A 25,590-nucleotide genomic window follows, 5' to 3' on the forward strand; every position below is an offset into this window, starting at 1 on the left:
AGGATACGCCCACATTTTTGAGAGATGGAGAGAGAACAAGCTAAAAAGAAAGTGATTTTTCCTACAATCAAGGGCCATAATTCAGGAAATTACAATTCGATGTGCGCAAATATCGAAAGGAACCGAGATCTATGTGTTATAAACTTACATTTCAAGTTTCATCAAAATCGGATAAAAATTGTGACCTCCATAGGATCCACAAACTTGATATACCATATTTTTACGCTATTTGAGAACGAAGGGCGTCCATTTTGTCTGTCAAGTTTTGGGCCGATTTTCATGAAATTCGAACTAGCAGTCCTTATGGTGTCTTTAGGGTGTAACGGTGATATAATAATACGTTTTTTAAATCGGATAAAAATTATGACCTCTATAGGGTCCACAAGCTAAAAACGCGATTTTTCGTACGGCCCGATAAGCGAATATCGAAAGAAACCGAGATCTTTGGGTTATAAACTTACATTTCAAGTTTCAACAAAATCAGATAAAAACTGTGACCTCTATAGGGTCCACAACCTTCATATACCATATTTTTACGCTATTTGAGAACGAACAGCGGCCATTTTATCTGTCAATTTTGGGCCGATTTTCACGAAATTCGACCTCAGCTGTCTTTAGGGTGTAACGGTGATATAATAATACGGTTTTTAAAATCGGATAAAAATTATGACCTCTATAGGGTCCACAAGCTAAAAACGTGATTTTTAGTACAATCAGGGGCCATAATTCAGGAATTTACCGTCCGATATGCGCGAATATTGAAAGGAACCAAGATCTTTGGGTTATAAATTTACATTTCAAGTTTCAACAATATCGGATTAAAATTGTGACCTCCATAGGGTCCACAACCTTGATATACTAAATTGTATATTGTGACCTCTAGAGTGTCCACAAGCTAAAAACACGATTTTTCGTACAATCAGGGTCCGATACATGCCAATATCGAAAGGAACCTAGATCTTAGGGAGATAAAGCTATAAAAATTGTTACCTCTATAGGGTCCACAAGCTAAAAACGTGATTTTTCGTACAAACTGGGGCCATAATCCATGAAGTTTTGATCCGATACATGCCAATATCGAAAGCAGCCGAGATCTTTTGGAGATAAACCTATATTTCAAGTTTCGTCAAAATCGGATAAGAATTGTGACCTGTAGAGTGTCCACAAACAAATTGTGGACGGACGGACGACGACAATATTCGTCCACATGAAAATGTGGGCGTATAAAAAGTGTGTTTTCATACAAAAGTCTCTTTGTAAACAATGAGAACAACTATCAAAAGTCTATTTGCAAACAAAATGAAAACAACTTATTGTGGAATATCTGTATTGCTGCTATATATAGATTTTCTTTGAAAGCCCTATTTATCATCTAAGAGATAAGGTGGCTATGAAGACCTGGTTATCCCGAATGTCAGTGACTAGTTTCGTTCGTATTGAACTCTTCAGACTGATTGGACTCACGTGTTGGGCGTTTTTATTTATATTATTCCGAAACCCCGGTGGGGTTTCTATGGTTACTAATTGGCGGGGTTTGCGAATTTGTTACCGGGGTTGTACAGAGGTTTGGCAAATTGGTGGGGTGGGGTGCCGAATTTGTTACCGGGGTCGCTAGGTCGCTTAACGAGGTTGTACTGATCATTTAGATTGAAGTGCTAGTGTCCATAATTTTGCTAACTAGGATGCCTTGGGTTGGTTTGTAAAATTGTTACTTGTCATAACAATGAAGAGTGAAGTTAACGGAGGCATATTGAAATTGGCTCTGTCGGTCTGTCTTTCTTTTGTCAGAGCATATCTCGTAAACCATTCAAAATAGCTTTATGGATCTAAAAAAGTATTTGTGCCCTTTGCCAATTTGAAATCTCTTGGATTTAAAAAATGTTATGACTTCCATGGAAACAATTGTGACTTAGCATTTGTTTTTCTTCAGTTAACTTTTTCTGTGTGCAGTATCTGAGAGAAATCATTGCATTTGGATTGTACAAATTCAATTCTTGGTTAGTACACAGATAGATCGTGAGCACAAAATCGAAATAGCGATATGTAATCCATGTAGATAGTAGTGTTCATTTTAAATAAATAAATGAAACATTCTAATTAACATGGGCATATGCCATGAAGTGTGCTATGAGTGAAATTTGCCGGGACAGTGCCATTTCCCCCTGCTCTTAAGACACTGTTCCTTGCCAGGCACTCTATCCTGCCCCACTGACAGGGAAAAATTTGGGGGAACTTTTTCAGCTAACACTGAGTCGGCACCTTACTCAATGAGCTACCTTGGCTCCCCATTTTATAGAAATGAAGTTCAAAATAATAGTTTACAAGATTTACTTACACCTCCCCCTCTTTTATTAGTTATAGCTATATGTACAAATAATGTACAGTTTAATATAATACTTCCAGTATTAGATAATAGACGGATATGACGATAACCTGAAACATAAATATAATAATCATTAGTTTTGGAATCTGTCAATGCCAGAAATGAAGCTATTAAAAAGATAAATTTATCAACTTTTAAAAGTCCAGACGGTGATAGGTAAATCTCCCGAGACGATAAATTAACATTTAATGGAAAGGACACAATTTTCCTAAAGTCACTTTTCTAGTAAATATTGCATATAGATTTAAAAAATTATATAGTGGATATTTTTCTCCTTTTTCCAATAAGGATTTTCAAGGGAGATATCAAAGTGGATATTGTTCTCCTTTTTCCAATAAGGGTTTTCAAGGGACATATCAAAGTGATATACAAGGTAATCATCCCAAATTTGATTTGAACGTACCAGTTTGCATACACTCAAAAGGTATGGTATATTGTCCAATAAACTCATCTCCTATATATTCATCATCTAACACAGCAAATCTTATTAGAGCCAGTTCTGGTAGGTTGATTTGAAACTCAAAACTTTCATCAAAAATAGGATTATAACCTGAAAAACATACCTTAAAATTATAAGACTTTCCATTCTAATATTTACATTCAATTCCCAATCCTGGGCCCTGTTTAACAAAAACTTAAACTAAAATCACTAAAATAGATTGTAACTAAAATCAAACTGTAATTAAAAATTGTATGCGTTTCACGAAGATCGATTGTAACTTAAAATGCAATTTTAATAGATTTTAGTTAAAATTGCTTGCGCTCGTGCAGTGCACAATTCCGGCAAGGGCACATTACCCCCCCCTCTCTCAGGGTATACATACAAGTTTCTAGAACACTCGATAACAAGGCCTTTCATTGAGTCTTTGGGTTGGATGACCGAATGGTTAAAGCGTGCGCGTTTGATCACAAACCCTGTCATTGAGTCAAGTGGCATGGTTCGCATTCCCGCTATTATATAACCCAGGCCATTGGCATTATTATCATTATTCCAAATATATCTATATGTCGCAATAGATCTCACAACGTAGCTCTAATCAATGTTTATTAATGTCGTGATTTTAAGTTAGGAGAGGGTGACGGCTGTCCTAAGTTAAAATTGATTTTAGTTAAAACTGATTTTAGTTAAAATTGTCCCTAAAATAGTTTTTTGAAACGCCACTATTTTATCTAAAATGCTTAAAATCGTTTTTTGAAACGCATCTATCTTAAGTTAGGATGGAATTTTAGTTTAAGACGATTTTAAGGAGATTCAAGTTTTTGTGAAACAGGGCCCAGGTATTTTGATGTTGATTATAGACAGACATTTATGACCCCCCACAGCATACTGAGTCACAATGAGGAAATTTTGAAAATTGAGTTATTGTTATTTTCACATTCTCCAACTCATTACCTTCAATTTGATGTATAGTTTGTTTGAATTGGACAAAAATTGACTGAACTGTGTCCATTAGAAGCTACTCAACTCACAAAAGTAAGTTTTGAGAAAAAGCAAGTCAAAGATTTGGTATGTTCCAAAACAAAATCCCATAGCAACCAGGCAATTTTTCTGCTGTTTTGTCGTTGAATATATCTTTCCATGGGTTTTCAGGGATGCTGAAGACGAAAATCGTAGTAAAAATTTGATCCGACTATTTCCGCAATTTATTTGCTATATTTTGTTGTTTAATATGTTTTTTATTTAGGATTTTAAGGGTGCTTACGACGAAAATCTTAATAAATGCACTCCTTTCGTAACGAAACATCCACAACACATACGGCATAATATTCACATGATAGTGTTATACTGAAGAACAATCTATACATTAGTATTACATTAGTAGTCTGTTGTGTATAATTAATTAGCACCTTAGTGCCAGCTAGTGGTCAGGAGATTAAGATTGTTGATTGGATAATCAAAGAAGCCGCCACAGCTGTAAGCGTTTTCATTAAACACGTGAATTAAAATAAGATTTTGCGTGTTCGATAGGTCTATTATTATTTTCAGGTACCGTGACGTTATCAAAATATAAGTCCGTATAGAAATGTCAATTTCATAGTCAAGAAATGCTTACGTTCACTTTCGTGCATTTTGGCTTTAATGTAAATATCAACATTATTCAGAGGATACTCAATGGCAGACTGAGAATCGTCGCATTTCGGCTCGTTGGTCGTTCTCATTTTTTCGACCCATTGTGAGAATTTTAAAGAATAATATCCCAGTTGCATTCCTTACTTTGCATGCCGTATGAAGAAGCGACGGTAAACGGAATTCAGCTATCAATAAAATGCTCTTCGAAAAGAAAATTATTGGCCAGAGGATACTCAATGGCAGACTGAGAATCGTCACATTTCGGCTCGTTGGTCGTTTTCATTTTTTCGACCCATTGTGAGAATTTTAAACAATAATATCCCAGATGCATTCCTTACTTTGCATGCCATATGAAGAAGCGACGGTAAACGGAATTCAGCTATCAATAAAATGCTCTTCGAAAAGAAAATTATTGGCCATTTTGTTTATTTCCATTTAAGGCCTATAGATTATTTTTTTAAAGATGATATGAGATATCAAATAATCACCACTTGGATTAATTATTCGGAGTAAATAATGAGTTGTCGACGGCTTTATCATTGACCCGTGACAGTTGATTAGTAATAGTATTACTCAATGACACACACCCGCTTGTCGATTAATTTACATTATCAGCCAAATATTTATGGATGATGTCTTGCACGCGGTGTCTGTGCCAATTAGCAAAGGAGTTGTGTGGACAGCATGGCAACAGGTGGAGTTTATTTATATTTTTGGAGGGTTTTAAAACTCGATTGTATCCGTTCAAAATCAATTCATCGAAAATATTTTTATCATATTTATAAACTAGAGATGCTCCGCTTTACAACGATGCCAATTGTTATGCAAGAGGAATGACCGGTCGTCCGGCTGCGAGCGAAGACAAATAACTAATTTCGAAGAGAATTTTAAGAAATAGGACAGATTAAAGAATACGGTACTCTTACAAAACGTTCAAATACAGGTGTTTTAAAATGTTTTATTGCTATATTGATCTTCTGTGTTTTAAAATGTTTTATTGCTATATTGATCTTCTGTGTCGATAGATAGTATATTTATAGACTCATTTTTGTGAAAATCTCAATTTCGTTCAAAATCAATTTTTTCACTTATTTTGTCTTTATCTCATTATTGATTCTCGCGCATTCCGACTCATTTAAATGCGGCCGGTCACATTTTAAATCATACCAACTTTTTTAATCACAATGTTTTGATGCTAAACTTATTTTAAATCAATAATAAATAAATCGAGGTGGATTTCATTTACATTTTATTATATATAGGTCTCATCCTCCAAATGTGTTAAACCACTTTAGAATGCATAAGGGTCTCATTGTACATGTAAACACTAGAAACTGAGCAAAATTTGTTGTCTGTAGATTGAAAATTGATTGAGATACAGGCATTTGAGTTTCATGAGTTACCGATGAGTTTTGGAAACAAAATATTTATCAATAATTTACTTTAGTTTCAGATATCTTAGTTTTACCTTTCTAGTCAAAATATACTGCTCACATTTGGTTGTCTTAAGAACTTTTTGTGCAGATTACGAATCTGCAATTAGACTACAGGTGAGTGTTAGGGTTCGCCTGCTATGTGGTCATAAAACCAAAACAAAAATTTGGTGTGATTGTATATTTTCTGGATTTTGTAGTGTTCCACAGGAGCTACAAAGTAATAGATATAGACCCAAATCTCCCTATCCAGAGATTGCCGGTAGTACTACATAAGAAACATATGAAAATGCACCGTCTTCACTAGATTCCCAGTCGATTGGCCTCGAATATGGTTTTAGACACAAATTTTTTAATATTGCCTCATATTTTTGAGCCGATAGAACCCGGTAGATGAGCACCTAAAAATCTGAAACTTTGTGTGAATATAGTTTGTACGAATGTCTCCCAACCTATGTTAAAGCCATTCATGTCCCATGCCGTCTAGATATTTTTTCGATTTTTTAAAATCTGTGTTTTGGGGCAATCTATGTCAATTATCATATTTTCGAGCCGATTGAACCCGGTAGATGAGCACCTAAAAATCTCAAAACTTGGTGGAATTATAATTTGAACTAAAGTCTCTAACATATGTCAATGTTAAAACCATTCTTGTCACATGCCATCTCAATATTTTTTCGAATTTTTCAAAATCTGTGCTTTGGGTCATTCCATGTCAATTATCACCCAAGGAATAAAACCATACCCCCTTCGTTTTTGCTGAAATTTGGTTTATATGTTTATTATGGCCGAAAAGGATGATATTCCTAATTTTAGCTTGATCCAACTAACAGTTCCTGAGATACAGTCCACCCAATTTGGGGGATTTCAGCCAAAATGGGCATGGCCGCCATTACTCAAATGACTTTAACCCAGTAACCAATATGTCAAAATTGCTGGAATAAGTATTTCTGGAATGGAAATTCCACAAGGATTCCAAATCTACACTTATATTTGACATCCAAGCGTGTTTTAAAGAGTGAAGATCTTTAGACTTTGAATTTGACCTTGTAGACAATGTGACCTTGAGATGAACTTTCATGAAAAATTTAGCTAAACATGTTTTCTACACAATGTCAAACAATTGGAGGTACAATATCTTTTATAAACATGCAAAATCAACTTATATATTCACACTTGAGGTTGAAAATCGTGGATAAGCTCTGATGATACATAGTAACCTGCCGCAAACTTTCAAACATTAATAACTATAATTCAAACAGCAAGACATCCTCTTTCCCATCCCAGAAATACTTATTCCAGCAATTTTGACTGGTAACTGGGTTATGGTCTTTCGAATAATAGCAGCCACGCCCATTTTGACCGCAATCCCCAAAATTGGGTGGACCATATCTCAGGAACGATCAGTCGGATCAATCTAAAATTTGGAATATTAGGGCTTACCTAATAAACATATAAACCATATTTCAGCAAAATCAAAGTAGGTACGGTTTAAAGATACATTATGGAAGATTAGATAAAGATCTGGCAGTTCTCACTATAATAGTTAACCAGCGGCTGCCAGGCAGGATACGCCCACATTTTGCAAGAGATAGATAGTCTGGATAGAGAACAAGCTTAAAACAAAAACGATTTTTTGAACAATCAGGGGCCATAATTCAGAAAGTTATGGTCTGACATGCACAAATATCAAAAGGGACTCAGATTTTTGAAATACAAAGATATGTTTTAAGTTTGATCAAAATCGGATAAAAATTGTGACCTAGAGGGTCCTTAACAGGGATGGGATTTCACCCGTATATTCCGGACTTGTCCGACGCTATTTTCCAATTGTCCAAAATTGTCCGACAGGGAATATGCCCAATCGGACATCAAGACATGGTGAATAATATTCAAAATTCCAAAATTAATATAGTCTACTGAGTGTATAACTAACACTCAACCCGATTATCGTTGATAATACGCTGGATTGAATAGGTAATTAAGTGATCAAAATATTCATCATGTTGTACCGCCAAATACCTACCTTGATTAACTAGTTTATCTGCCTTAATCCTTTATCAGACAATTCATCAATCCAATCCTGAACAGAAGTCATTGCTTCTCCTTTGTCGGGATATGTATCAGTCCAGTAAGAGTGATTACAAACTTAATCTACGTGATTGACCCATGATTTCCACATTTTGGATATTTTAATCTCCTTGATGTCGGCAGACAGCACGTAGAAATTAGTCATATACAGGCCACGAAATTTCAAATTTTGGCGTAACCAGAAAAATGGTTGCGGGTTTATGCTCTGCGTAACCATTTTCTTTGGTTACGCCAGATGATCATTGCGTAACCAATTGGTTACATAAAATGGTTGCGCTGTTTTCTTGTTTTATCCAGATTTAAATGGTGCTATTATTCATTTTCACTTGCAGTGAATGTATTTTTTAAAGAAATAACTTGACTAACTTTATTCTTTTATATTTAATATTATATTAGGTTAAGTGTTAATGACTTTAATCCCATGGTGTCCCCATTTAAACAATATAACATTAGAAAAAAAATGTTCCACTTCACTAAATCCCTACATTTTAATAATGAGGGGAATCGGTTCCAAAAATTACTAATGGATTCTCGTTTTTATATCATATCTGACCTTCAAGATAGGTTGCCAGGCAACGAAACATACAGCAGCTAACTCGTTCGGGCAGTCAACAAGAGTTGTCACATATTTTTACTTTTTTCGGTAATGAAACATTTATAATACATTAAAATCTGATTAAGAGTAACAACTCATTAAGTAATTATCAGAAAACCATTAGAATTTGTTTGGTTTTTATAAAGTTTTGCCCCATGCTAACGTTTAATATAGGAAACTTTTAACATCATGGATTTAGCTGTTCAAGTCATAAAAATTCATTGAAAATCAATATACTTGTTTGTCTCAAGACCTTACACTCTGTGTATGAATCTGAAGTCAATCGGATGATAACTTTAGCTTCTAGAGGGTCACAAGGTTTTTAAAAGTGATCAAGGGCCATAACTTTGGCAGTAATTATCGGAAATCGTTGAAAATCAATACGATTCTTCGTCTCATGACCTCAAACACTCTGTATAAATTTAAAGTCAATCGGATATTAACTTTAGCCTCTAGAGCATTTACAAGATTTTTTGAAGTGATCAAGGGCCATAACTCTGGCAGTAATTATCGAAAATCGCTGTAAATGAATAAACTTCTTCGTCTCATGACCTTAAACACTGTGTATAAATTTAAACTCAATCGGATATTAACTTTAGCCTCCACAAGATTTTTCAAAGTGATCAAGGGTCATAACTCTGGCAGTAATTATCGGAATCGCTGAAAATCAATAGACTTCTTCCTCTAATGACCTTTAACACTGTGTATAAATTTAAAGTCAATCGGATATTAACTTTAGCCTCTAGAGAATTTACAAGATTTTTTGAAGTGATCAAGGGCCATAACTCTGGCAGTAATTATCGAAAATGGCTGAAAATGAATAAACTTCTTCGTCTCATGACCTTAAACACTGTGTATAAATTTAAACTCAATCGGATATTAACTTTGGCCTCTAGAGCGTCCATAAGATTTTTTGAAGTGATCAAGGGCCATAACTCTAGTAGTTATCAGAAATCGCTGAAAATCAATAGCCTTCTTCGTCTCATGACCTTAAACACTGTGTATAAATTTAAAGTCAATCAGATATTAACTTTAGCCTCTAGAGCGTCCACAAGCAATTGTGGACACCGGACCGACGGATCGCCGGACGGACGGACGGGGGCGACGACAATATACGACCACATTTCAATGTGGGCGTATAAAAAACCAGGAATGGTAGCTACCACATTGTTTTCGGTCACTGAAGACTACATGCGTACTTCATGTTTTATCCAGATTTAAATGGTGCTATTATTCATTTTCACTTGCAGTGAATGTATTTTTTAAAGAAATAACTTGACTAACTTTATTCTTTTATATTTGATATTATATTAGGTTAAGTGTTAATGACTTTAATCCCACGGTGTCCCCATTTAAACAATATAACATTAGAAAAAAAATGTTCCACTTCACTAAATCCCTACATTTTAATAATATGGGGAATCGGTTCCAAAAATTACTAATGGATTTTCATTTTTATATCATATCTGACCTTCAAAAACCAGGAATGGTAGCTACCACATTGTTTTCGGTCACTGAAGACTACATGCGTACTTGTCACTTGCAATCATTCATCCAAGCACGTAGCATGCAATAGCCTCACTCATAGGTATAGCGACTGATTGACAAACAGTATTTATTATAAACCTCGGCACTCTATACACAAAGTCTCAAAAGGAAACAGAATAGTTTGTTGTCATGAAATAATATTAAAATAGACAGGAGAGTAAAATCGTTTACATTATCACTCGAGCGATGCCGGGGGGGGGGGGGGAGGGGGGGGGAGGGCTTCAAAGTTGACGACATACATACGGGTCATTGGTACTACAGCATGGCAATAGTGAAAACTGAAAGGAACATGTGTAGTAAATTCTTTGGAAATATAGCCGACATGTTAAATAGTCAAACTCATTTCTCATTTTGTGTTTGAAAATCCAAAGGTACGTTTTCAAAATTTATGGCATAACCAATCATTTAAAGAATTAGGAGTGAGGGGCATTTTTAAATCAACGTGCTTGCAACTGGTCAATAGCCTACGTGTTGTCAAAATACGTGGCCTGCATATATATCCTAATTGTACATAACACCCCAAATCAATATGTATCCGATAACTCGTCTGCGATATCACTTCGGTGGAAGCGAGCATTAAATAAAGCTATTTCACACACACACATATCCGAAAAATACTGGGGGGTTGGATGGCTGAATGGTTAGCGTGCGCATGCTGTATCATAAAGTCTGTCATTGAGTCGACTGGCGTGGTTTCGAATCCCTGGTTGTACGTGACAAGGAGTAGGGTCGCCTGTCCAACCTCGTGGGTTTTCTCCGGGTCCTCCGGTTTCCTCCCACTGCTAAAGACCCCTACGCGCAAGCGAATTATTGAAAAAAATTAAACCATATGTTAGTCCCAAAATGACCTAGTTTGTGTCGAGTGGACGTTAAACCCCATTTCTCTCTCTCTCCAAAAAATACTAGACATTGCTAACTCTGTTTCTGATCGCACGTTGTTATAGCACTCGACAAACCTCGGCAGATTCCGTTACTCTACATCTAGCTTCGGCTGTATGACAGTAAGTGATGCGGCACCGGTTTACTTATTAGGAAAATTTGCCGGTTTTAAATAGAAGTTATCAAAATAGCGTCGTTCGAAGCGTCTTTAGAATTTTCAGAGCAAAGTTGTCCTTGTTTGAAGAAAATCTGATAAACTTGAAAGAAAAACAGATTCAGACTTGAACATACTGGTATGAAAAAACTGGAATCTGCTGCGGTTAGCCAAGTGGCGTTATAGTACGATAACTGAAAAGGAAGTAGAAATCTTGCGAGACGCGTGAAACAATGAAATGAATACGTGAAAAATTTCACAATCTTGATATACCAGATGTTTACACCATTTGCAAACAAGGGGCAAAATTTTGTCCGAGTTTTTGTCTGATTTTCACAAAATTCAAACTCAACCATCATTAGGGTGTAACGGTGATGTACTAAAAAGGTTTTTGAAATCTGATAAAAATTTTGACCTATAGATGGACCACAAGCTAAAAGCGCGATTTTTTGTACAATCAGGGGCCATAATTCAGGAAGTTACGATCTGATATGCGCGAATATCGAAAGGAACCAAGATCTTTAAGATACAAACATGCATTCCAAGTTTCATCAAAATCAGATGAAAATTGTGACCTCTAGAGGGTCCAAAACCTTTATATACATTTTTTTAAATCGAATAAAAACTGTGACCTCTAGAGGGACCACAAGCTAAAAGAGTGAATATCGAAATGAACCAAGATTTTCGGGTTATAAACATGCATTTCATATATCATCAAAATCCGATCAAGCTAAAAACATGATTTTTTGTACAATCAGGGGCCATAATCCATGAAGTTATGGTCCGATACATGCCAATATCGAAAAGAACCGAGATTAGTCAAATTGATCCACTCTGAACAGTGATTTTAGCGATTGAATTTTCGGCGTAGCCTCGGTCATCATTACTAAAGTTGGTACGATAAAAACAGTCTCGATTATCCATTTCATGATAATGTCTAATTAATAATTTAAATAACATTGCAGGCCTAAAAAAGACCTGCAATAGGCAGATTTAGCTCTTACATAATGTATGTTTGGGTGATAATTGACATGGAATGACCCAAATCACACATTTTGAAAAAAATAAAAAAAATATTGAGATGGCATGCAACAAGAATGGCTTTAACATATGTTGGAGACATTCGTACAAGATATATTCACACAAAGTTTCAGAATTTTAGGTGCTGATCTACCGGGTTCTTTCCGCTCGAAAATACGAGGCAATTTTGGAAAATTTTGGGTCTAAAACCATATTTGAGGCCAATTTTCTGGGAATCTAGTGAAGACTGATGCGTTCTCATATGTTTCTTATGTAGTACTACCAGCAATCTCTGGATAGGCCAAAATATGGGTCTATATCTATTACCTTGTAGCTCCTGAAGCACTACAAAATCCAGAAAATATACAATTACACTAAATCAAATTGTTTTTGGTTTTCATGGCCAAGTAGCATGCAAACAATACCACTCACTTGTCATCTGATTGCAGATTCGTAATCTACACACAAAGTTCTCTAACACTACAAAATTTGGTCTGTATATTTTTACTAGAAAGGTAAAGATAGGTTGCCAGGAAACGAAACATACGCCCACAGCAGCTATATCGTCCGGGCAGTCAACAAGTAATGAAACATTTATAATACATTAAAATCTGATTAAGAGTAACAACTCATTAAGTAATTATCAGAAAAACTTCAGAATTTGTTTGGTTTTTATAAAGTTCTGCCCCATGCTAACGTTTAGTATACAAAACTTTTAACATCATGGATTTAGCTGTTCAAGTCATAAAGCTTCATTGAAAATCAATATACTGGTTCGTCTCAAGACCTTAAACACTGTGTATAAATTTAAAGTCAATCGAATATTAACTTTAGCCTCTAGAGCGTCCACAAGATTTTTCAAAGTGATCAAGGGCCATAAATCTGGCAAAAATTATCGGAAATCGCTGAAAATCAATAGAATTCTTCGCCTCATGACCTTAAACACTGTGTATCAATTTAAAGTCAATCGGATATTAACTTTAGCCTTTAGAGCGTCCACAAGATTTTTCAAGGTGATCAAGGGTCATAACTCTGGCAGTAATTATCAGAAATCGCTGAAAATCAATACGCTCTCTTCGTCTTATGACCATAAACACTGTGTATAAATTTAAAGTCAATCGGATATTAATTTTGACCTCTAGAGCATCCACAAGATTTTTTGAAGTGATCAAGGGCCATAACTCTGGTAATAATTATTGGAAATCATTGAAAATCAATAGGCTTCTTCGTCTCATGACCTTAAACACTGTGTATGAATTTGAAGTCAATCGGATATTAACTTGGACCTTTAAAGCGTCCACAAGATTTTTTGAAGTGATCAAGGGCCATAACTCTGGCAGTAATTATCGAAAATCGCTGAAAATCAATAGGCTTCTTCGTCTTGGATATTAACTTTAGCCTATAGAGCGTCCACAAGCAATTAGCCTATAGAGCGTCCACAAGCAATTGTGGACGCCGGACGTAACGACAGACGGACGGATGGGGGCGACAACAATATACAACCACATTTCAATGTGGGCGTATAAAAACAAGATATCTGAAACTCAAGTAAATTATTGATACATGTTTTGTTTCTAAAACTTATCGGTAACTCATGAAACTCAAATGCCTGTATCTCAGTCAATTTTTAAGCTACAGATCATAAATTTTGCCCAGTTTCTAATTTTTGCATATACAATAACATATATTTTTTCCAGATTTTTTTTGAGGTGTTGGGGGGGGGGGGGCTATTTCCTAATTTTATGAAATTGACCCACTTGACATGGAATGACCTGTAAATTAATTCAAAGTTTATTATATGCTCCTGTCAGCGAAACAGATAAAAGTTTTTGGGAATAATTTTTTGTGAAACTTGACGGGATTGTTTGGCTAATCCCAATTTATGCATAGTTATTGCTCATGAATGCTTGAAAGCCTTCAAAATGCTTGTATTCATTACCTGGCAACACTATATGTGTTTATTTTTAAATTACATGACTAAGTAAAACATCTCACCAGTCCCAATTTAGAATATTTGAAAAATATCTCGCCATCTGTGCTTAAAATGTATTATATATGATTGAATTGAATGATAGAAGGAATTGTAGCTGATAAACATCTATTTACCATTATGAGCGATTGTTCTGGTTCTTTCTTCAGCACAATCTGCTGGTATGCCAAATACTTCTATATTTATATATGGATCTGTAACATCTCCTTTGGCTGCAGAACCTTTAGGCTTTGGGAAATTTTGGCCACTTATTATCTGTAATTCAAAATTACCTCACATAATAGTACACTAGCATGATTCAACATCCCTTATTAAAATCAGTTTTTGAGGCATTTAGAGTTCAAATAATTAACCAGCGGCTGCCAGGCAGGATACGCCCACATTTTGCAATAGATGGATAGAGAACAAGTTAAACAAAAAGTGATTTTTCGTACAATCAGGGGCCATAATTCAGGAAGTTACGATTCGATATGTGCAAATATCGAAAGGAATCAAGATCTTTGGGTTGTAAACTTACATTTCAAGTTTCATCAAAATCTGAAGAAAATTGTCACCTCTAGACGGTCCACAACCTTGATATACCATGTTTTTACGCTACAGTAGAACTTGTATTAAGCAAGCACCCAAGGCAAATTTAAAAATGCTTGCTTAATGGAGGTGCTCTTTGACTAGAGGTATCCAATATTGCCCAACCCCTACCACAAAAAATAAAGATATAGATTGCACATATTTTTTTATTCATGTAGTATAACAATAACAATACATGTACTTTTTATCTAGTTGTGAATTCAAAGTAGTCGTGTATACTTTTACCTTCATTTGATAACTGTATCACTTTGGCACATTCTTCAAGTGTCAAAACTTTTCGAGTAGGTGTAAGAACTTTAGGAGGCGTAGTAATATTAGACATATTGATAAACAATGTCTTATCAATTCAGACTCTTTCTTATATATCATCATTGGCTTGGATATGAATAGACTATTGATTAATGGGTAAAATTATCAGCTTGGGGTGTGAGTAAACTTGTTAATAGTGATAGTTAGTTCAAGCCAAGCGAGTAAATCGTGTCAAGATCAGTGACAGTTCAGTCTCGTTTGCTTAAGCGAGAACGTGATTCTCTGAGATTCTCCGAGATTCACTATGTTGTGCACGCTTAATCTAGTCGCGAATTCAAGGTAGTCGCGTATACATGTTTGTTTAGTAATACTGGATCTCTGGCCCCCAACTATTTTAGCGATTACGTGACCACTTTTACCTTCATTTGATAACTGTATCACTTTGACACGTTCTTCAAGAGAGAGAGAGAGAGAGAGAGAAAAATGCGGTTTAACGTCCACTCGACACAAACTAGGTCATTTCGGGACTAACATATGGTTTAATTTTATTTCAATAATTCGCGTGCGCGTAGGGGTCTTTAGCGATGGGAGGAAACCGGAGGACCTGGAGAAAACCCACGAGGTTGGACAGGCGACCCTACTCCTTGTCACGTACAACCGGGGATTCGAAACCACGCCAGTCGACTCAGTGACAGACTTTATGATACAGCACGCTAACCATTCAGCCATCCAACCCCCCGACACGTTCTTCAAGTGTCAAAACTTTTCGAGTAGGTATAAGAACTTTACGAGGCGTAGTAATATTAGACATATTGATAAACAATGTCTTATCAATTCAGACTCTTTCTTATATATCATCATTGGCTTGGATATGAATAGAATATTGATTAATGGTTAAAATTATCAGCTTGGGGTGTGAGTAAACTTGTTAATTAGTGATAGTTAGTTCAAGCCAAGCGAGTAAATCGTGTCAAGAATAGTGACAGTTCAGTCTCGTTCGCTCAAGTGAGAACGTGATTCTCCGAGATTCACTATGATGTGCTCGCTTAATGGATGAAATAGCATGATCTGGGGCTAATATAGATGCCCGTTGCACGCGGTAAACAGGTGCGTGTTTAGTAGTGGTTAAATTACTTAAAAATCGCTCGGGGGTACGAGGGGCGGCCATTTTGTTTGTCAGTTTTGGTCTGATTTTCACGAAATTCAAACTCGACCATTCTTAGGGTGTAACGGTGATATACTAAACATTTATTTAAATCGGATAAAAATTAAGACCTCTATAGGGTCCACAAGGCAAAAACAGGATTTTTTGTACAATCAGGGGCCATAATTCAGGAAGTTACAATCCGATATGCGCGAACATTGAAAGGATCCGAGATCTTTGGGTTATAAACTTACATTACAAGTTTCAACAAAATCAGATAAAAATTGTGACCTCTATAGGGTCCACAAGCTAAAAACGTGATTTTTCGTACAATTAGGGGCCATAATCCATGAAGTTTCGGTCCGATACATGCCAATATCGAAAGCAACCGAGATCTTTTGGAGATAAACCTATATTTCAAGTATATGTCCACATGAATATGTGAGTGCATAAAAATGATTTAGAATTTTGAAAGAAAACATTTTAAACTATTGTTTGGTGATGATAACTGAAAAGCAATAATTTCACCACTGGCTGCCATACATAGCCTATAGTTAAAATAAATGAATGCGACTTCTGACTGATTTTTCTGGCACCAGTCATGTACATTTCTAAAATAAAATTGGAATGTGGGACATATTTCGATGGGGTCTACATCCAATATTGTTTACTATCATAACTTATACTACCATTGTGCCAAATTTGATGATTTTACCACAAACCGCACAATTTAATACCTAATGAAGTTTTGCACAATTCTGCTGGACTGTAACATGCAGATTACAACAAATAATTGTCCTCTTTATAATTTGTAGCATGTAAAATTATAAATACTTATTAGTTGATTCCAGGATAAAACACACTAAATAAACTTGAATAAATACCATCTTTGTTCAATCAAAGTACAAACATGTCTGTACTGTTAATACAATTTGGAGGATATTATTTCAAATCCGTAATTTAATTTGAAAAAGAAACAGCCATTTTCATTCACGGTTTACAGTATGTGACCACAAACTTTTCTTCAAGGATGTGGATTTATATTACTACCAGTGATGGGATTTAACATGTATATTCCGGACTTGTCTGAATTTTTTTTCGAAACGCCCAAAATTGTCCGACCGGGAATATGCCCAATCGGACATCAAGACATGGTGAATAATATTCAAATTCCAAAATTAATATAGTGTACTGAGTGTATAACTACCGTGCAACCCCATTATCGTTGATAATGGGCTGGATTGATTAGGTAATTAAGTGATCGACTATTTATCGTGTTATATCGTCTTACACACCTACCTTGATTAACTACTATTCTGCCTTGATTGGCTGAACTAATTCTTTATCGGACAAGTCATCAAATCAATCCTGAACAGAAGTCATTGCTTCTCCTTTGTCGGACGATATATCAAACCAATAAGAGTGATTAGAAACTTAATCTGATTAACCCGTGATTTCTCCATTGTCTCACGTTTTAATCTCCTTTGTGTCGGACAATAACACGTAGAAATTAGTCATATATGTCACATATCCTGATAGTATATAACACCTCAAATCAACATACATTGTATCCGATAACTTGTCTGTGATATATTTTCGGTGGAAGCCGAAGTTAAATAAAGATATTTCACACACATGGCGCTTATAGAGTTCAGTAATTAAAATGAAAGTACAAATCTCGCGAGACATGTGAAATTAAGAGATGTATACGTGCTGAATCCAATACGCCTGATGTTCGAGAAAAGATTCTATTTTGATAGCATATTGTCGGATTTATGATCATATTTTGAAGGGGGTTTATGTCTTTAAATAAATAAATAAACACGCTAAGAAATGTTGACAAATATTTCGATTGGAATGACGTAAGTAGTTAATTGTTTTAGACGATAGCGCGTGCTACAGTCGAATGCAATTATTTAGAAGTTGGTTACACTCGCTCATTAGGGCGTTGTTAACTACGGTTTACGGCCAAATAAATTTCGGGATGTCATTTTTTTACCTTCCGTATATAAATCGAAACGGAGTATCAGACGAATGTCGGACTTTGCTGAAAAATGTACCGACGCATGACCCGAAAAATACGGTAATTTTGGGGGAGTTTGAAACAGATCGGCAGCAGTCGGCACGCTGCCAATTCTATAGTATTACGATGTCATGTAATTTTGTAGGAATATTATTGACATAAATTTGAATACCGTACGGGTTTTAAACATGAAATATAACGAGGTGCACCAATTTTTTTTTTACATATGAATTTGAATATATTTTGTTGACACATGATTCTTAATTGTGTTTTGAAAACGTCTGCTTAAATTACGGTAAGAGTTATGCCCCTTTATTTTCGGGAAAAAATGTCCGACATGAAATTTTTTGAAATCCCATCACTGATTACTACCCTACAAAACACTCTGATAACACTTGTCCTTTGAGTCATGTGAGTAGGGAGTAGGAAATGCCTGTATGGCGGTATATTAAATTCAAAATTCTAACATGTAGTAATTTCTAAATTAAGACAATGTATAATCCAACTAATTTTTTTGTTCAGGGGGGGTGGGGTAGGTTGGATATGGCTGAATGGTTAGCATGTGTGCGTTGTATCATAAGATCTGTCATTGAGTCAACTGGCGTGATTTCGATTCCCCGGTTGTATGTGACAAGGAGTAGGTTTGCCTGTCCAACCACATGGGTTTTCTCCGGGTCCTCCAGTTTCCTCCTACAGCTAAAAATCCCTACGTCGAACAAATTTAGAATTTTGATACTTCTACCTAGCAACCATCATTATGACGTTGTTTGATGTCGCCACCCTGTACTCAATTTGGCGATTGAGCACCTGATCGGGATCATTATGTTGACACAAACAACTAGCTCTTCGTCAAGTTGAATGGTTTGGTGAAGTGTTACCAGCGGCTGCCAGGCAGGATACGCCCACATTTTCGAGAGATGGATAGAGAACAAGCTAACAAGAAAGTGATTTTTCCTACAATCAAAGGCCATAATTCAGGAAATTACAATTCGATATGTAATTTCAAGTTTCGTCAAAATCGGATAAGAATTGTGACCTGTAGAGTGTCCACAAACAATTGTGGACGGACGGACGGACAGGGGCGACGGCATAATACGGCCACATGAAAATGTGGGCATATAAAAATTGAAAACAACATCAAACGTGATATGGTTTGCAAATACTATTTCAAATACAAGTTAAACAGCATTTGTTAATTTTTTTTTAAGACAAGTGCAGGATTTGGAGAATTTTATTTAGAATATACTCTTCAAACCAGCGGCTGCCAGGCAGGATACGCCCACATTTTCGAGAGATGGACAGAAAACAAGCTAAACCGAAAGTGATTTTTCCTACAATCAAGGGCCATAATTCAGGAAATTACAATTCGATATGCGCAAATATCGAAAGGAACCAAGATCTTTGGGTTATAAACTTACATTTCAAGTTTCAACAAAATCGGATAAAAATTGTGACCTCTATAGGGTCCACAACCTTGATATACCACATTTTTACGCAATTTGAGAACGAGGGGCGGCCATTTTGTCTGTCAGTTTTGGGCCGATTTTCATGCAATTCGAACTCAGCCGTCCTTAGGGTGTAACGGTGATATAATAATACGTTTTTTTAAATCGGATAAAAATTATGACCTCTATAGGGTCCACAAGCTTAAAACGCGATTTTTCGAACAATCAGGGGCCATAATTCAGGAAGTTTCAGTCCGATATGCGCGAATATCGAAAGGAACCAAGATCTTTGGGTTATAAACTTACATTTCAAGTTTCAACAAAATCGGATTAAAATTGTGACCTCTATTTGGGCCACAACCTTGATATACCATATTTTTACGCTATTTGAGAACGAAGGGCGGCCATTTTGTCTGTCAGCTTTTGGGCTGATATTAATGAAATTCAAACTCAGCCGTCCTTAGGGTGTAACGGTGATACAATAAAAATGTGATTTTTCGTACAATCAGGGGCCATAATTCAGGAAGTTACGGTCCGATATGCGCGGATATCGAAAGGAACCAAGATCTTTAGGTTATAAACTTGCATTTCAAGTTTCAACAAAATCGGATAAAAATTGTGACCTCTAAAGGGTCCACAATTTTCACGAAATTCGAACTCAGTCGTCCTTAGGGTGTAACGGTGATATAATAATACGTTTTTTTAAATCGGATAAAAATTATGACCTCTATAGAGTCCACAAGCTAAAAACACGATTTTTTCGTACAATCAGGGGCCATAATTAAGGAAGTTACGGTCCGATATGCACGGATATCGAAAGGAACCAAGATCTTTAGGTTATAAACTTGCATTTCAAGTTTCAACAAAATCGGATAAAAATTGTGACTTATTTGAGAACGAACGTCGGCCATTTTGTCTGTCAGTTTTGGGCCGATTTTCACGAAATTCGAACTCGGTCATTCTTAGGGTGTAACGGTGATATAATAATACGGTTTTTTAAATCAGATAAAACTTATGACCTCTATAGGGTCAAGCTAAAAACGTGATTTTTTGTACAATCTGGGGCCATAATTCAGGAAGTTACGTTCCGACATGCACGAATATCGAAAGGAACCGAGATCTTTGGGTTATAAGCATACATTTCAAGTTTAAACCAAATCGGATAAAAATTGTGACCTCTACAGTGTTCACAAGCAAAAAACGTGATTTTTTGTACAATCAGGGGCCATAATCCATGAAGTTACAGTCCTATACATGCCAATATCGAAAGGAACCGAGATCTTTGGGTGATAAACCTATATTTCAAGTTTCATTGAAATCGGATAAAAATTGTGACCTGTAGACTGTTCACAAATAATTGTGGACGGACAGACGGGGGCGACGACAATATACGTCCACATGAAAATGTTGGCGTATAAAAAAGTAGGGGATATTGAAATGCAAATACCTATGCAGGTTGTAATATGATAAATAGTCATGGACTTGCATAAGATTTACTGTTTAGCGTATCTTTGCTATAGTGTGCTACGTTTAATTTGATCGGAAGACGTGTTCGTCGATGTCAACGTCAACACTGCAAGAATTGTCCGTGGCACTGCAATAGGAGTGGGTCAGATTGCCCCTAATCGTGATTGGACGGTTGATTAGGAGCATGCCACAACGAATTGCTGCATGTCTGAGGATTGGTGGAGCAATTACTCATTATTAGGACAAAAATCAAAAACGTCCATTTTCAGTTTTGACAGTGTATCTCTTAGCGAGTGAAATGGGGCCGTCAGATAAGCCGTCCATGTGAACTGTTTATGTTCATGTGTAGGCAGTTGGCCTGTTATTAACATACATACACTGGTTAGCTCTAATAAAAACAGCAGTGCATTTCCGCAGTTTTGTATGGTTTCTGAATATCCCCTACTTTTTGGAAGAGTATATATACATACTGCTGATCTATATTTTTTTATTGCTCTAAAACAATGTCTCTTTATACCATCCAAACAACTAGCCACTGTCTGTGCCAGAACCCGTCCTGAATCAATAACAAGCGAGGGAGAACCACACGCTGGAAGATATTGGTTATATCATAGAAAGAAATATATGTCTATGGGTTTTTTAACATCGTCAGCTAGTATCACTGAAAGATTGGTATTGCTTAATCTCGCGTAAATAGTGTTAATTTCGGCTACTAGTGTTCAATTTGTACTTGTATCCAATTTAATTATGATTAACAAGCGTCTAATTAACTAGTGTTTAGTTTGTCGACACGTGTTTAATTATAAGCGTCCCGCTTAATTATCACGACTATTCAATAATTAGTTGAACCGTCTGTTCTATCAATATGCTGTGAATATTATTACACAGACTCATCAATGTAGGCTTATTATCAATAATATAATATATTTATTAAGTAAAACAATCTTACGACACAACTTGGTCTAACCTGCTTACAGCTCTCTGTTTTTGTACAAGAACATGTGCAATACTTATTAAGGTAGAACTATAGTCTGTTTCAATACTCAATATTGTATTAATAGTCATTATCATATAAGTGTCACTTCTGAACTTATTTATGCAACATCTCCCTCTTTAACCCTCTCGTTACGTAAGCGCCCGAATACGCCCGTAATGTCCTGTACGGGATCGCCAGATGTTTCCTGAAATGACTGTCGGTAAAACTCGGTAATTTTTCACTCATAACAAAACTCTCACGTGACATACGACAACTGGAGTGTACTGTAAACATAGCAGTATTCAAAATGGCGGCCTCCGTGAAAAATTTTTTATCAGAGATTTTTGTGTAAAAATGAAGGTTTTTTGTTGAATTTTTGAATGGCGTCATCGGATTCAGACTGCGATTTTGATGAATTCGATTCTTATGACGTTGAATGTGCCGAATTGAAGCAAAAGGAAGTGATAAATGGCCGTGAATTAGATGATAATTTTGGCGATGAAAGTGACATTGAAATTGAACAAGAACTGGAATACGATTCTTCTGAAGGTTCCAGCAGCGAAAATGATGAATTTGCGGACGTTTTAAATAGGGAAGATCTAGAATGGAGTCAAATAACTCGCAAGGTAATTACTAAAAGTTTTTCAGCAAAACAAGGACCGACAAATTTTCCAAATGTAGGTCGGATTGACATAGTTGATGACGCCGGGGATGGTTCCATGTTGCCTCCAGCTTCCGCATATTTCAATCAGTTGATTCCTAATACTTTTTGGGAAACAAACCGTTATTCATCCCAAAATGTAAATATATCAGATGATGAACTGAAAACTTTTATAGGTATTACAATGTTGATGGGGTTGATTGTTTTGCCATCCCTGAAACAATATTGGTCGTCAGACCCCTCGTTGAATAGTGAGTTCATTAGGAAGTGCATGTCTCGCGACAGATATTTTGCTATTCTAAGAGATTTGCATCTCACTGATTCTTCTAAACAGCCAGCTAAGGGAGAAGATGGTTTTGATCGTTTATATAAAGTACGACCATTGATAGACATGTGCAAAAAATCGTTTAGAGAACAATATGATCCTCCACAAAATATAAGCATTGATGAGGGCATGGTTAAATATAAGGGACGCCTTGGATTTGTACAGTATATGTCGATGAAGCCCATGAAAGAGGTATAAAAGTTTGGATCGCTGCTGCGTCGGATACCGATTATGTTCATGCCTTCAATGTTTACACTGGCAAAAGTCTTGATGGAGTGCAAGAAAAAAATCTTGGACACAAAGTTGTTATGGATCTTATGGAAACCATGTTATATGAGTATCGACATGTTTATTTCAGGGGCGTTCCAGGCCTGAAGGGGCGCCGCTGGTAGGGGGGTCTGGGTGGGTATTCTGGGAGAAATCTAGGTATCATATTTTCCAAATTTATGCTGCTATTTTGACTATAAGACATACTACTGTACTACACAAGACACTCATGACAGGTCTGCTTAATATAATGCTAATACAATGTATTTCTATCCAAATAATAAATTGCATCTTATACATATCGAGGCATGAATACATGTATGAATCTTTAGTCTCTATGAGACATGATACTAACACAAAAATGCAGGAAATGCAATTATGCTATCAGTACCACCGATTGTTTTAATCAAAGACCATTTCACCTTAAGGTGACAGACATTTGCACGTCAGCATAATATATTTTACTAATCGTTGTGTATGTATGATTTTTCGCGTGCGCACTCTCAATTTTTTGAGGGGGTTCCGCATGAAATTTAGAGCTCTCAGGGGGGCCCGCTTATACGGGTGGACTTATTGTTTAATGGGGGCCTGGGAGGACACCGTCCTCCTAAACTCCCTGCCAGCACGCCCCTGGTTTATTTTGATAATTTTTTCACTAGTGTTGATTTAGCAATCGAACTCTTGAATAAAAAGACGTACTGCTGTGGTACTATTCGGTCCAATAGGAAATACTATCTGCTATTAAATGTTCATAAACTTGTTAAAGGCAGTACCAAATTCATGCAAAGTAACAACTTGATCACGACAGCATGGCAGGACAAAAAGACTGTGCACATTCTGTCTACTAACTGTGATGCTGAAATGTCTGCAGTACAACGCAAAACAAGAGCTGGAACTATTGAAAATGTTTTAAAACCGCTCTGCATAATTAATTATAATAAATGTATGGGTGGAGTAGACTTGGGTGACCAGCTCCGCCAATACTATTCTTTTGGTCGTACTAGTGTCAAATGGTGGCGCTATTTATTTTACTTTTTACTGAATGTACATGTATAAAGATGGTTTTATAAACTCTATGGTGTTTCTCATTTTTTCCCTGGAATGTTTCTGGATATCTTCCTTAGCAGATACATGTATACATGTATGCCACAGACTTACCTAGTAGAAATAACATGAATCCAATCCATTGAAGTCGCCGCTCGAATTTGATGATGGCACTCAGAAAGTCAACAAAATATTGTTTATTTTTGTATATTGCCCTTTTTCAATTGTGTGGAATACATGTTAATACCAATAAGCCCTTAAAAACTACAGCTTCGTACATTAATATAAAGTTAAACAAGTCAATGTAAGCAAAATATGTTGACACCCTAACGGTTTCATCCGTCGCGACAATCACAGTACAGTCGGGGACTTTGTCACTCTTTTAACTAAAATGTTTGCCATTTTTTTATTTACCATCAGAATAAATCGATGAATGTGAACTTCATTTCATTTTGTCATTTGTTTCTTCGTCAGTTTCATTAGGTGACTTTAATGACATTTAAAAATCAAATATCCCCTACTTTTTTTGAATAGTATATTTTAAAACTCACTAGTAATGAAAGGGTTAAAGGATAAAGTAACAAAACCTTAAATTATGAACAGAATTACTATAGTATCTATATCTTCAAGTGTCCTATAACTGAAACATAATAATAACGTTATTTACCAAATAACTATAATATTCAAGTAAACGATATCGCAAAGGCTTTATAATTTTGCGACCTGAGTGATGTAATGGCTGTACTGGATCTGGTGGTGGAAGTTCTTGTTGAACGATGTTTGGTTTGTGAGATGCATGATCATGTATATCAGTCCAATCAGTTGGGTCTTCATCGGAATTATTACCATGAAATTTAATGGAATTGGCGAGGTATAGGTGATGACGATTTCGCCTAAATAATCCAAATCGGGTTCTCACCATGTACAATCTCGGTTGATTACATTTACTAACTATGGTCCCTGGCGTTCCACGTTTCTGCCATTTACTAACTACTGTGTCACCTGGTTTCAGTTCTGAGAGATTTCGTGCTGAATAATGTTTATTAATATTACGTTGTGAACACTGCTTTCGTTCACTGTCTCTTCGTCTTACATCCTGGAGATTCGGCCATCTTGGTTTAAGATTTTTCGAAAGAGTTGGTAACGTGGTTCTGATTTGTCGTCCCATTCTTGAACTTCTAAGTTCCGTAGGTGTCTTCTACAGCCATTTGGAACAGGTTTAAAAGTTAAAATATGT

General features: G+C 36.1%; 1 protein-coding gene across 3 annotated transcripts in view; it reads right to left on the reverse strand.

Moving 5' to 3' along the window:
- The window catches only part of LOC126825412 (inactive phospholipase C-like protein 2), a 369,332-nt gene that overhangs the window by 29,033 nt on the left and 314,709 nt on the right, over positions 1–25,590 (reverse strand). For all 3 annotated transcript variants that reach the window (XM_056102008.1, XM_056102007.1, XM_056102009.1), the window contains exons 17-19: positions 14,281–14,419; positions 2,787–2,933; positions 2,336–2,433 (exon numbers count right to left, since the gene is read on the reverse strand). In XM_056102008.1, coding sequence (XP_055957983.1) covers positions 2,336–2,433; positions 2,787–2,933; positions 14,281–14,419 — 384 coding nt within the window. The remainder of the gene's footprint in view (positions 1–2,335; positions 2,434–2,786; positions 2,934–14,280; positions 14,420–25,590) is intronic.

This window comes from Patella vulgata, chromosome 6 (assembly GCF_932274485.2).
Source record: "Patella vulgata chromosome 6, xgPatVulg1.2, whole genome shotgun sequence".
In the NCBI taxonomy this organism is placed as follows: Eukaryota; Metazoa; Mollusca; class Gastropoda; family Patellidae; genus Patella; species Patella vulgata.